General features: G+C 45.5%; 1 protein-coding gene across 2 annotated transcripts in view; it reads left to right on the top strand.

The window, feature by feature from the left end:
- Nucleotides 1–12,749, top strand: part of LOC119390287 (uridine-cytidine kinase 2-B) — a 197,569-nt gene extending 184,820 nt beyond the window's left edge. For both annotated transcript variants that reach the window (XM_037657878.2, XM_037657867.2), the window contains 2 exons: nucleotides 914–962; nucleotides 7,494–12,749. In XM_037657878.2, coding sequence (XP_037513806.1) covers nucleotides 914–962; nucleotides 7,494–7,603 — 159 coding nt within the window. In that variant the 3' untranslated portion in view covers nucleotides 7,604–12,749. The remainder of the gene's footprint in view (nucleotides 1–913; nucleotides 963–7,493) is intronic.
- The last annotated feature ends 230 nt before the right edge of the window (nucleotides 12,750–12,979 follow it).

Genomic DNA, 12,979 nt, shown 5'->3' with positions numbered 1-12,979 from the left:
ATTCACGAAAAAAAAAGAACCTCTTTGGCGTTGCTTGGGGAACGGCGCACGTGGTTCAAAGGTTCCGTTTTCGCCGAACTGCGCTTCTCCAGGCTTTGCTCACGCGGTCGCGTCTCAGGGGTAGCTTCGGTATCACGTACTGCCGCGTGTGTTTTGGGCGCTCGTGAAAGTCGCTCTGACAGAAAGTTCGACAAAATGCCGCATGCATGTGATGTTGCCGGATGCCCGAATGGTGCACGCCGCCAGTGCACGCCGCCGCGCAGTAAAGGCGGGCAACGTTGGGCACGGCAACAGTGACGTCACAAAGGCCGCTTTAGGGCGGGTGATTTGAAGTGCGCAAACGCGATGGGGACCACTAAACCGTGATTTTATTTCAAAATGAGCACTTGCACAAAAGTAGCACTACGAGGTTTCTGGACCGCTATTTCAACAATCAACGTCGACTTAATATTTGAAGGTGGGGGTGTGCGTCATTCGGGCAGCAACTGGGAACTTTGATCAAAGGGGTGGTGTCACACATGCCATCTCAACAGACATCAGCTCCTAAACGTCCATGTGCTCAGCTCTCACCGCTTACTTCGCGTTGAGATAAGAGACAGCACAAAAAAACGCTATCCAGGACCAGGACGAATTTTTGGCCAGCTTTTTTTATGTTTAAATGTGAGACTAACTGCAACCTCTTGGCTGAGGTTGCTGTGCATTTGTCTAAGCTGACCTAAGTTAACCGAGAGCCATTCAGCAGTGCATGTTACTCCCCTTACTCCCTTTTATGGCATGTGAAAGTTCTGACTGCTCTCCTTCACCGGAGGCTTCCTTTCTACTTTTTTGTATAATGTGATGTTCCCACGAACGTGAGTGCCAGCTTTCTGTAGTCTTATTCATGCAGTTTATGTTTCTTCCTCTCTTATTGCAGACAAAGAAGTATGCTGACGTTATAATTCCCAGAGGTGCTGACAATGAAGGTCAGTGGCTTTCTTGGTGTCTTTTATCGTATAATGACTGCACTTCTGTCTACACAAACCATTTGAAGCATCAAGCATAAAACAAAAACTGCTGACGCGGAAGTGCCCTTACAACTGCTTTTGCAGTGCTAGAATTAAGGGCTTGCGTTTAATGTGGCAAACACCCACTTCCAACTAGGTACAGTACTGTAGTAGAATCTCGGTGATTCGAATTTCAAGTGGGAGCGAAAATACTTGTATTACCCGAAATTTCGTATCAACAAAAAAACTAACCAAATTCGTTTTCAAACCACAATATACAAACAAAACATTTATTTATGTCGGAAGAACTGGCGTATGTATTTCTGGGGCATAAGTGAATGGACCCATAAATCACGGCGCAGCTGGCTGCCACGAGTGTTCACGTCGTAGCTTCGCTTGAGGTCAGCTGAAGACTAAAGTCCGCTCCACCGTAGTCATAAGCGAACAACAGGAACGCCGAAACGCTTCGAGCCCTCTACGACTTTATTGCCTTTATTCTACCGCTGCATTAGCCGCGCACCTTCGAAGCTGCGTAGTCGCCATACATGTATTGTGCAATAGCGAAAAAACAAAAACAAAAAAAAACCGCAGGGACCACGGAAAAAAGTCAGTTTCACCGCAAGGGCGAAGCAATGAATGCGATAACAACAAATTGTAGTGTTATACTAAGTGAGGCTGGCAGCTAACTGTTTTGTATCCGATCTCGCGTAACTATAAAACGCTCGTGTAAGAGAATGCGGCCGCTCCAGGGAGAGATGCTCTCCGAAGACACTTCCTGTTGAGAGCGCAGCACGTAGAAGGGTATATGAGCCGCCTGCTGTGATGGCTGTCAAGATAGCGCGCGCGCCAGCGATCGCGACCGCGCCCTTAGATTCAAAGTTCAAAGTTGCTGCCCGCGCGACAACCCTCCCCCACTCCCTCCGAGCGAATGCACCCTCCGAGTGACGGAGGGTGCATGCGTTTTTTCATGCTCGTTAAAAAGGGCGTGGCGCTTCCTGTCTGCTTCGACGGCAGGCCTCCCCATCGGTATGATGTTATCGCATGCACCTTCCGAGCGACGGAAACGGGCCGGCGCTCTCACGATGTCCGCGGCGGCGGACATCGTGAGAGCGCCACCTACAGAACCGCGGCCGAACTGCCGCGCTGCAGCGGCAGACGAGGGAAGCGTGGAGCCCGCTCTTGTCTGCTTGCGCGCCGCTGCACGGTGCTTGAGCGGCGCCTTTGTACTAGATAACTGTATCAGAGTATCGCTGGCTGAACACGAAGCTTGTCGCTAAACAAGACGGCAAACGTTACTACGTGCTTTGGCTAAGCCAGCCGGAGGGCCGTGGGAGAGAGATCAACTAACTGCGATGATTTCACGATGCTGTCCACAATCGCTAGAGCGGCTCGCTTTAGTTTTTTCACCTTCACATGCTTCAACATACACATGAGATGTTTGTGAAAATGTACAATATGCGCTCATGACGGGGGGGGGGGGGGGGCAATGCGGCGGAGCTGTCTGAAGCGTGAATAAAAGTTTCTTGCATACATATGTTTAAACGAAATAAAAAAGCAATTCTCACGTGTCCAAGCTCTTCTGGCAAGTGTTTTGTTCGAGAACTTCGTGATAGCGATTCTTCAACGTTGAGCTACAACAAACAGATACGAAAAGCTGAGAGGCACACCTCATTCTCGACGCAGCTTACCTGGAAGTTTGAGGCAGTTTGGAGGTTGTCTCTGTGTTCGCCGTGGACTTCCGGCTCGTAAGAGTACTCTCAAAGTACTCTCCACCTTCGCTTGTTTGGCGCTACTTTTATCGGTAATTTCAGGGACCTTCCGACCGGTCCTTGGTTTCTTTGCTGGGCACAAATCAGGTGAAATTTGCGTAAAAAAACGCAAGGTACCGGTCCAAGGAGTCTCAAGAACTTGGGCTGGTCAAGGGTGTCTGAGCTTAGCGTTGTATATTACGCCTGCTGAGCATTCCGCTGCGAAAATACTTTTTTTTGTAGACGTAGTCGCTTGCTGTCACTTCTCGATCCTCTTCGAATAGCTCTCGCCAATTCTTGCATGCGTTCATGGGTAGGAGCATTGAAATTTCGAACGTTTTCCGCGCAGGACTTGCATCCGCATTTGCAGTTGGGGAGACACCATCTACGCCCCATTGTCACATATTAGCAAACGCTTACAAAGTCAACACTCGCACCGTAGAGTAGCAGCACAGTATCTGGCGAAGCATTGATTCTCACTGCTCGAAGCGAGCGGCAGACGTTGTTCTGCTCTTCCGTCGGTTCACGTCTGCCCAAACGTGCTTCGGAAGCGTACGTTTTCTTTCCCTGCGCAGTAGTTCTGTATCGCATTGATCGGCAATTTTTAATGGCTCATGCTAATATGCTAGCACAAATGCCGTCTTTTTTTATATCGAAAAACTTGCAAATCGATCACCAAGCTACATTATGTGTGATTTTCGACGCGCGCCTGGCTACAATTGCAGATCGTCTGCTTTTCGAAGTGTGCCAGTTTCTTCCTTTCATTGTCGTCTCAAAAGCATCTGATGCAAAATATAAAGAACCAAAAAGATTGGCACTAAGATGTTCTACATGCGCTTTGTTTCCTTAAGGCAAACCACTATGGCAAAAAATGTTTTGGCGGCACACGACAACGTAGCTAACGTAAGCGGCCAGTAGCAGGCGACGCACGGGTGCCGTCGGAGACTGCGGGCGTACGCGCTCTCCTTCCGCAGAAGAAACCAGGTAGTTCCTTTCGTCGCCAAAGCGCGCACGTTCACCAACCTCCTCTCCTAGGGTGACGTTATCGCGGCCCGCGCTGGCCCCGAGTTTCCCCTCCAGTATTTCTTGCTCCTTTGCAGGGACACAGGCAAGAGAGACGATCCAGGCGCTGTCTTTCAAATGACATTTATTTTCAGAAACACAACATGTAAACACAACTGGCCATGCGCAATGACTCCGTGCAACAGCAAAAAATAATGTACAATTCGCTTTCGCCGCTTACAAACCTGAAACCGGCAAGCCTAGTTGCTTATCTGACAATGATAAAGAGGGTGGCTTATGCAGTTATCTCCCAACCTTGCGATGAAAATAGCTTCGGCTACCTCTCTAGCTGTTTGATCGCCGTGTTGAAATAATATGGTTGTGTCATCAAAACAAGGTGCACATTTGCACTCTGCGCAGTGAAGGTACTGGTGGCAACTTGATCTGCATTTTAAAGGAGCACTGACATCAAATTTATGCATGCCAAAATTTTTGCATCCGCGAGTAGTTATACCCCGTAGTAACGATTCGCGGCTCAAAATGCTCAAGTGACGGACAAGTAACCATCTGTTTTATTGATTAATATGACCAGTGTCTAGCACAAGTTAACACGAGTGGCAATCCTGCAAATTTGTAGCGCTGCCAGCGCTTTCTCGTGGTCACCTTCAGACCGCGCTCCAACTGATCACGTGGCCACAGAAGGAAGTGACGTGAGGTTCAGCTGACATTTCGTCTGCTAGGCACATACGTGGAGTCACGCCGTTGTATCGCCGTCAAAGGCGTCGACAAGACAAGATTCTGGAACTGGGAATTGTCGCGATGCGCGTCGTCGTGAATCATTTTCACTTCGACCCTTTGCAAAACAGCGATTCAGAAATGGACGCCATTCCAAGCAGCGACGAGGAGGTGCCTGGAGACGCATGCTTGGGCCATGCTCGCTGGGATGTCTCAATGAGCTATATCAGAGAATTTACGCGTGCACAGCATTCCAGTATACGCAAAGGGGTTTATGGAATATCGGAATAGTGAATGCACACCAACAGAGAAGTAGGATACTTTGGCTTAGGAGTGCTTTTGTAAAGCGTAAACATGAAGAAAAGTTAAGGCGGTGTGGTGTCATTTATATATATATATATATATATATATATATATATATATATATATATATATATATATATATATATATATATATATATATATATATATATATATATAAGGGGCCCAAAATTGTTTAAAATAGTTAGACATTGAAATTGCATATGGAAAGCAATATCAGTGATGGAAGTGCTGCTCCAATTGCTCCAAACTGCTCCAAAAGAGAAATGCTGCTCCAAACTGTAATTTTTGTTAGTAACTGCTCCGGACCTGCTCCGAAATGGCATTGGTAAACTGAAAACAATGAGCTTTGAGCACATCATCATCCAGCGAACCAAAACGTAACAAAAAACAGGCTGTCTACTACCATTCTATATTTTGCGGACATTTGTCTTGGCAAGAGAAGGCTGCAGAGCCAAACTATGCGTGTGCTACCGCTGAAGAAAAACCGCCCACAATTGCGTCCTTGTTTTCTGCGTGAGAATTAAGCAAAACAACATTGATGTATTTTCTATCTGTGGGACACTGTTCGAAAAGAGGCGCAGCACGCACCGAGGAGATATAAAATTTATATTTGTTTTACTATATACAATGTCATTTCACGTTTTTCCACGTGTGATAACGTCGCAACTTTTACGTGCTCCTCACAGTCAAAATGGTGCCTTCCGTCTTCATGTGAGCGCTCGTCACCCTCCAGCTTTTCCGATGACTCGACGAAGGAACTTGTGACGAAAACAAATGGCTGTGTAAGCAGACGAAGCAAATAGTATGCAATGGTATTATTCGACCACGGCCGCTCGAATAATCCAACAGCCGTCACAAGAGATTCGGAATGTTCACAATGCCACAAGTAGTGGCATTGTTGATATGTCTCCGATTTAGCTGTATGTAGCTGTACATGACAGGCAGACTATTTTGGTAAAATGTGTGTGAGATTAGTTCGGTATCTTACTGATTACTAACTGCTGGTGGGAGGACTGTGATGTGTGACTGATCACACTTATCACTTTGTCATTTCCGACCTCATTTTTGCCACAAGAAATAATAATATCTGGGGTTTAACGTCCCAAAACCACGATATGATTATGAGAGACGCCGTAGTGGAGGGCTCCGGAAATTTCGACCACCTGGGGTTCTTTAACGTACACCTAAATCTAAGTACACGGGCCTCAGACATTTTCGCCTCCACCGAAAATGCAGCCGCCGCGGCCGTTTGCCACAAGAAATGGCAAGGCTGTTTTTTCAACCTATCCGAACTTGTTTTCTTGTCTTTTTTTTTCTTTTGAAATTGCAAATGCAGGCTATTTTGGTGAAATATGAAAATAACAAATTTCTTTACTCTGTTACCGATTATAAACTGCTCTATGTGATTCTAGTTTCTTTTATAATTTGGGACTCAGCTTCATCGGTTTTATATCATTTTTGTTTCAAGTACCGGATATTTTAAATATATAGCTCATCTTGCGTAGTGTTCAGTGACCACCCATCTGCTTAATTATTTGTTTGTTGCAATTAGCAGTGATAACTGTATGTGCAATATCTTTGATAATAAGTATTAATACTTATGAGATGCTTAAATAATGCTTTAAACTCTAGGAGTCGTTTGGAATATTTTGCCATCTGCTCCGAAAATGTCAATAGCTGCTCCAAACTAGCATTTTTTTCTGCTCCAGAGTGTGCTCCAAAAAGCAAAATTTCGCTTCCATCACTGCAAAATGCAACCCTTGTCTTACCGTGCGGTGATAGAAAAGAGGTGCTTGTCACAAGGTTTAGATGAGCTGGTGGCCTAGTAAAATAAGGGGGGAGGGGCCAGTTTGTCCAAATTGCCAGCAGACGTTGCCATTTGAAAGAAAGTCTTTCCAATACCTCATATATGGGTCATTCCTGAAGGAGATTTAGTGCTAGGATTCCAACAACATGTCGACACCGATCTCCAAAATGACTAAAATCGGGACGCCGATTCTGAAATACAGAGTGGTTTCAAGGGCACGTATCAACAAATTGTGAACGCAGGGGGTGCCTCACGAAAACAATGCTTTAGACCACTCTTGCCTGTGTAGCTCCTACACATATGACACTTAATAAGAAAATACCAAAATGTGGGACGAAGGCAGTCATGTGCGGGCTGCGGGCCGCAAGCGAGAGTATCGCGGGCCACATGCGGCCCGTGGGCCGCGTGTTTGAGACCCCTGGTCTAAAGAATCTGAACAGTTTCCTGCTCTTAGAGACCAACTACTCCCCGTCGCCATGTCTACAATGAGAACAGGTCTCGGAGAAGATTTTTTTTTACAGCCAGTTGCTCTCAAAACTAGACATCTGGCGCCAATAAGATCAAACAAAAAGAAAATCACTTACATTGTGCTGCCACTTTTCAACAATGCACAAAAACAAGCACTCTCTAGGTGGCCGGCACAGCACTGGCCAGTGACGCATTGGCCAGTGCTGGCATGGTGGCTGGTGCAGCGCTGGCTGTGGAAGAGAATGGGTGAGGACATAAAAAACACAAACACGATTGTGCATATTCATATGTATTTATTGCATCAAACCATAAATGTTAGAACTTGCCCATTTACTTATAACTCCACTTGGTTAATAACAGGAATCTGCAACAGCATCTCATTTCAAAATTTCACTCACACTAGGCTCTTTCTCACCCCTATTGCAGTGGCCATCGATCTGATTGTGCAGACTATTCAAGAGCTGCTGCATCATCACCACAGCCGTGGGGAACCACTGCCTCGATCGGGCTCTTCCTTAGCCAAGCACCCACACTGACCTGACTTCTAGGAGACTTGCTTTTACGTATGACAAACGTTGTAGACTGTCTGACACTTTGCCGCTAGTAAAAACACTACACACAAGAATGACACGAACACGACGTGTTCGTGTCTTTACTAGCGGCAAAATGTCATACAGTAAGCAATACCAACTAGGCCAGGAAGTTCTCCTCAAATGTTGTAGAGTATGCCTGGTGTACATTTTGTGTAATCTTATTTGGGCTCTAAATACAAGGATGGTGGTCAGGCCTCTCTTGCGTGTGTTCTTTAGGCATTTAAGAAAGTGTTGGTGTTGTGGCTACTTGCGAGTTTGATAGCATTTAACCTGTTGCCCTAATTTCCAGGGTGATAAAAAGAGCATTGTTCGTTATAAACTTTGCCTTTTTACTGCATTATTCATTGCACTGCATCTCACAAACAGTTTGCTTGGGATTGTACAGCTTTGCAACCGATTGTACGTGCCAGCTAACTGCATGAAAGTGTAACAAGTGCTGCTTTAATAACTGACACATGTTGTCAATGGGCACAGCAGTGGGGCTGACGCAGTGATTCAAGTTGATTCAAACTCGCACACCACGGGTTGTGTAGTACGTGCTCAAAAGCAAAGTGCATGGAAAACATAGGGACAAAGAAATAGACAACACAGATGCTGAAGCGCTTGTGTTAGTGCTTGTGTCATCTATTTTCATGCTATTTTGTTCTTGAGCATGGACCCATACCCATGTTGGCACAATTTTCAGTCTTTCTCAGCGCAACATACGGATGAGGAAGGGGGCTGCTATACGAAGCAGTGTTTTTGTGACATAAATACATTAATAACTATTCGTGGCACCATGTACTCCCTCATTTAGAAATAATGCTCGACTGCTAAACCAAAGGTTGCGGGATCAAATGCTGCTTGCCGTGGCCAGATTTAGATGGAGGCAAAAGGCTTGAGGCCCGTGTACTTAGATTAAGGTGCACATTACAGAACTACAGGTAGTTAAAATTTCCAGAGCCCTCCACTACGGTGTCCTGCATAATCATATTGTGTTCTTGGGGCGTAAAACCCCGGCAATTATTATTATATTAATTTAGATATATCATAGGGCTGTGAACTAGTCAAGCTGTTCTAAAGACAGCTTTTTGTCACTGCCCTTCTTTCTGCATGACAGAATGAAAATAAACTTGATTTTATTTGATTGTCCACACATGGGCTGATCGTATCACACAATCCTGAACAAAGCAACTGCACATACAGTCATATGGAAGCAGGCGAATGAGTGTTCAGCGCACATCGTATTGATCATTACTTGGTGGTGAAGCACCACAATACTGCCACTTGTGCAGCGTTTCACGCTCAGTGGCCGTGAGAACAGTCCCACTGTTTCATGTGCGCAGCAACTTGTGCGCTCGGCGACCAGCAAGCCAGTTGTCTCATTTCAGTTCAACGCGAAGCATGCGTTGTGACGGGCCATCTGTGGGCAGAGAAAGAAGGTTTTGATTACGAATGGCTGACTACATCTCACTCATACCCTAGTTACACGGGCACGCTAACCTCAATTACGACGAACCTCAGTTAACCGCAGTAAACTACAGTTACCGCCAACTGCAGTTGGCACCTGTTACACGTGAAAAGCTGTCGATGGTTTTCGGCTGTGAAGCAGGTCACGTGGCACACAGCTTCACGAATAAAATATAAAGATTTAGCTGCGTTTCGTAAATATACTTGCAAATAAAATGTATTCCCTTTGAAATAAATACCTCCTGTTTACACCTGCAGTCCCCGAGCTTATTGCATCACGTATTTTGACAATGTTTGGCAGAAGTTTGGGCTGATGCTCGCAACTATGGGCGAAGTCACCTGGCGGTCGGCGTGAAAGCCAGGACAATCCGTTGCCTGGTATGTTTATCACCGTGTCTATCCGTGTGCGGTCCGTGATTTGTTTTGCCGTACTGTTTCATTTATCAGCAACTTTAGCGTTGAGACATATCAGTTGACGCGCTTCTGGGACGACGTTTCGGCCTTCGTTAGAACCATGCTGCCTCGGACTGCCGACATCGATACCGCCATTTTGTTAGTTAGCTTCGTTAACTGAGGTCGTCATCCTCAGTTTGGGGCAACCACAGTTAGTGGCATAACTGCAGTTAGGCTTTCCGTATAAATGGATGTGACCGCGGTTTACTGCAACTGAGGTTCGTCGTAACTGAGGTTAGCGTGCCCGTGTAACAACGGTACCAGTGTTTGCCAGGCAACACATATTGAGGCTGTGCTGTTGTCTTGCGAATTCACATGCACTCCATTTTCCATACTTCCATGTCATGCATTGACTTGTTTTTATTCTGTTGCTATTACAGCATGGCATGCAGTACCAGACCAGTAGTTGAACAGTTAGGGTTCAGGGTCAACTTGCAAACATTGTGCAAACAATAAAAACTGTTCAGTGAAATTGACAATTTCGTTGCAATAGCTGATTATCTTAAAGCGAAACATAAGTGTACAGTGGTCCTGGGGAACATTCAGACCAAATTGGCTACGAATTTTGTGCACCTGAATGATATATTGGGGTGGTCACAAGCACAAATTAATTCAAAGCATGCCTCATATATTATGGCCGATTACTCTTAAGCTGTTTTTAATAACGGTAAGCTACATTAAATGCACTTTAAAGTATTCGCTCACTACTTTAGGGCACCGTACTAACTGCCAAAGTGGATAATTCAGTTTCCTCACTTTATTGTACTTAAGCTTTGCTCTCTCCCCAAGGTGAGTGTGTGACACTGTGCCTGTATCACTCAAAATAGATAGTGCCATAGTTAAAGGCAGTTTGAGGTGGCTGTCTGACTGGTATAATATTAAACTGCCAACAGTGTATAAATTGACCCCGCAGCGACCACACATTCTTGGCAGGTAAACTGTGCAGCACTTACTGGATGACAAATTCAGAGGTATGTCATAAGTGTTAAGAAATGCCTATATTGCAGCTTTCACATCTTATTGGAGGGAAACAGCGCGAAAGACGAAGGACCAGGCAGAGAAGGACACGAACAACTTTAGCTGCATTTTTTTCACATCTTAGCTGTAAAGAACGAGCGAGTGAAACAAGTGTGTGAGCCTGACATAAGAATTTCAAGATTATGTCCAGGGGGAAAAAGTAATGTTCAGTGCCATTTGTTTATGAAACATGAGGTCAGTGGTGAGGCCTAGGATTGTAAAAAAAGGATGTGACATGCAGGATGTCACGCATCCATCACTGCATTCAATAACCACCAAAAAGGTGTTATATCAGCATTTGCGAAATTGGGTTATTGTTGATATGAATAGAATAGAACTGGTGCATAGTTCGTTATGCATACCTGCCAAGTCTCCCGGATTTTGAACGTTTCTCCCGGTTGTACGGGTCATAGGAAAATCTCCCGGAAATGCAGTTTTACCCCGCGCGTCCAGTGCCTTGTCTGGCCACGCAGTAGAAAGGATTCTTCTTTTTTTTCTTTTAACGATGGTAGAAAGGTTCAACTCAGTTTCATTGCGCATGAAGTACTAGTGCACTTTGCGCCGCAGTGCTGCCAACGCAAACGTGTCATTGCACTGCGCCGCGTCTTGCCGGTGATGCGCTTCTCAGTTTGGCCTGGGGAATTCAATTTCATTCATCACAAGCTCGTGATGCAGGTGGCTGTTTGATGTCGTGACGCGAGGTGAGACGTTTCGCGTACAGATGCGCTACGCGCAATTTAAAAATCGATCCTAAATGTGTTATAGGTTATACCAGCCCTTAAGATTTCGTAGATGATGCGTTTGTGTACACACAAATCTATCCCACAAGTTATCTCGCCTTCAAAATTTTGTCACTACTGCTTTAAAAGGGTAGCCGTTACCGATGTCTGTCGAGATAGCGCGTTCACCAGCGCTTGCGACCGTCCCCGTCTCAACGGCGCCCCTTATGGTCCCTTGCCCGACGAAATAACTGGTAAGCAAGCGACGACAGGCCTCGCACGCGGAGCGATGTTATCGCATGTGCCCTTCGCGCGACGGTGACGGCCGGGTCGTTTCATCTCTGCTTCAACGGCGTTCGTCACGCGCTTTTACTCGCACGTGAAACAGACGATGCGTAAAAGCGATGTTATCTGTTTGGGCTCTGTACAGATCAGCGGCGACCGCAAAATCCCGCTGACAGTGTCCATATAATTGCTATCGCAGTACCCCCCCCCCCCCCGCGCGGTCGGCATACTTTATACCCCCCCCCTCCTGCGGTCGACATATTTTATACCCCCCCTCCCTCCCCGTTAGTAGATCTCCCGGATTCCGTTTCTCCAAACTTGGCAGGTATGGTTATGTATCATGAGCATGTTGAAAGAATATAACAGCATGGAAATGCATATGCTGTTCTAATGCTAACACTACACTTTATTAGTCTGGAACTACATGTTGGTACTTTTTGAAGCATGAACCACATCGTTATATCATCCAAAAATGACTCGCAGTTCTTTTATTGGAGCTTCTTTGCACTAAGGAGGCATAACTCATGTTGTACACAGAAGCCGATGTTTAGCGAGTTAGCTCAAGGAGTGAATTTTGTAATCAATACAGTGTTAGCCACTTAGTAAACAGTTTCATTGTGGAAAACTGTGTTTGGCTGTAACATAGACCAAAGGGAATTTTGTAAGGGGATGTTTATAGCAGTACGATATCAATAACGGCTATCATTGGTGTCAAAATGTCTGACGATAATTTTTATTCAGCGCTGCGTGGGCCCTGGCAGTGTGTTGTACGTAATGATGTTCTTGAATTTTGTGCATCACCTTAGGTATGGAGCAAAGAAGGGGCTTCTGATTTTCCGGGAAAATGTCCTAAAACTTCTCGTGATTCATATCCATGTGTATTTCTTTAAACTGTTCCATGGCCTTCTCAGTGAGCTAATGTGCAAGAACATTGTTCTAAATTGCCCTGCAAACTCTGCCTTTTTTACTGCGTTGTTTATCGCCCCGCATCTCACCTGGTGACCAATGGTCAGATTGTTGGCAGTCATGTATGGTTAGACTTCTTTTGTTGCCATAGTTGCTGCTTTTCTTGATGGAGCTGAAAAAATAGCCACCTGAACACAAGGAGGCAATAATGTGTATTACTCTGAAGGAATAATTAAAGTTGCGAATTTATGTAAAAATAATGCGAGTAGTGCTCTTATTCCTGCAACTCCAATTTGTGTTATAACAGCAGTGATTTGGCATATGCTGAGACCAGAGTTCCTGTTGCCTTGTGTTACGGCAGTGATTCCACTCCTACGCCAACTGCGCCAAACTGCGCCAACTAGTATTTACTGCGGCATCCTGATAATATCGACGAAAATTGCGCCAAACTGCGCCAGAGTCTCGGGTTTAGGGGCGTCTATCACCGGCA

This window comes from Rhipicephalus sanguineus, chromosome 1 (genome assembly GCF_013339695.2).
Source record: "Rhipicephalus sanguineus isolate Rsan-2018 chromosome 1, BIME_Rsan_1.4, whole genome shotgun sequence".
Classification (NCBI taxonomy): Eukaryota; Metazoa; Arthropoda; class Arachnida; order Ixodida; family Ixodidae; genus Rhipicephalus; species Rhipicephalus sanguineus.
Note: the sequence above shows the minus strand (reverse complement) of the source record. Positions and strands in the feature narration are given on the sequence as shown.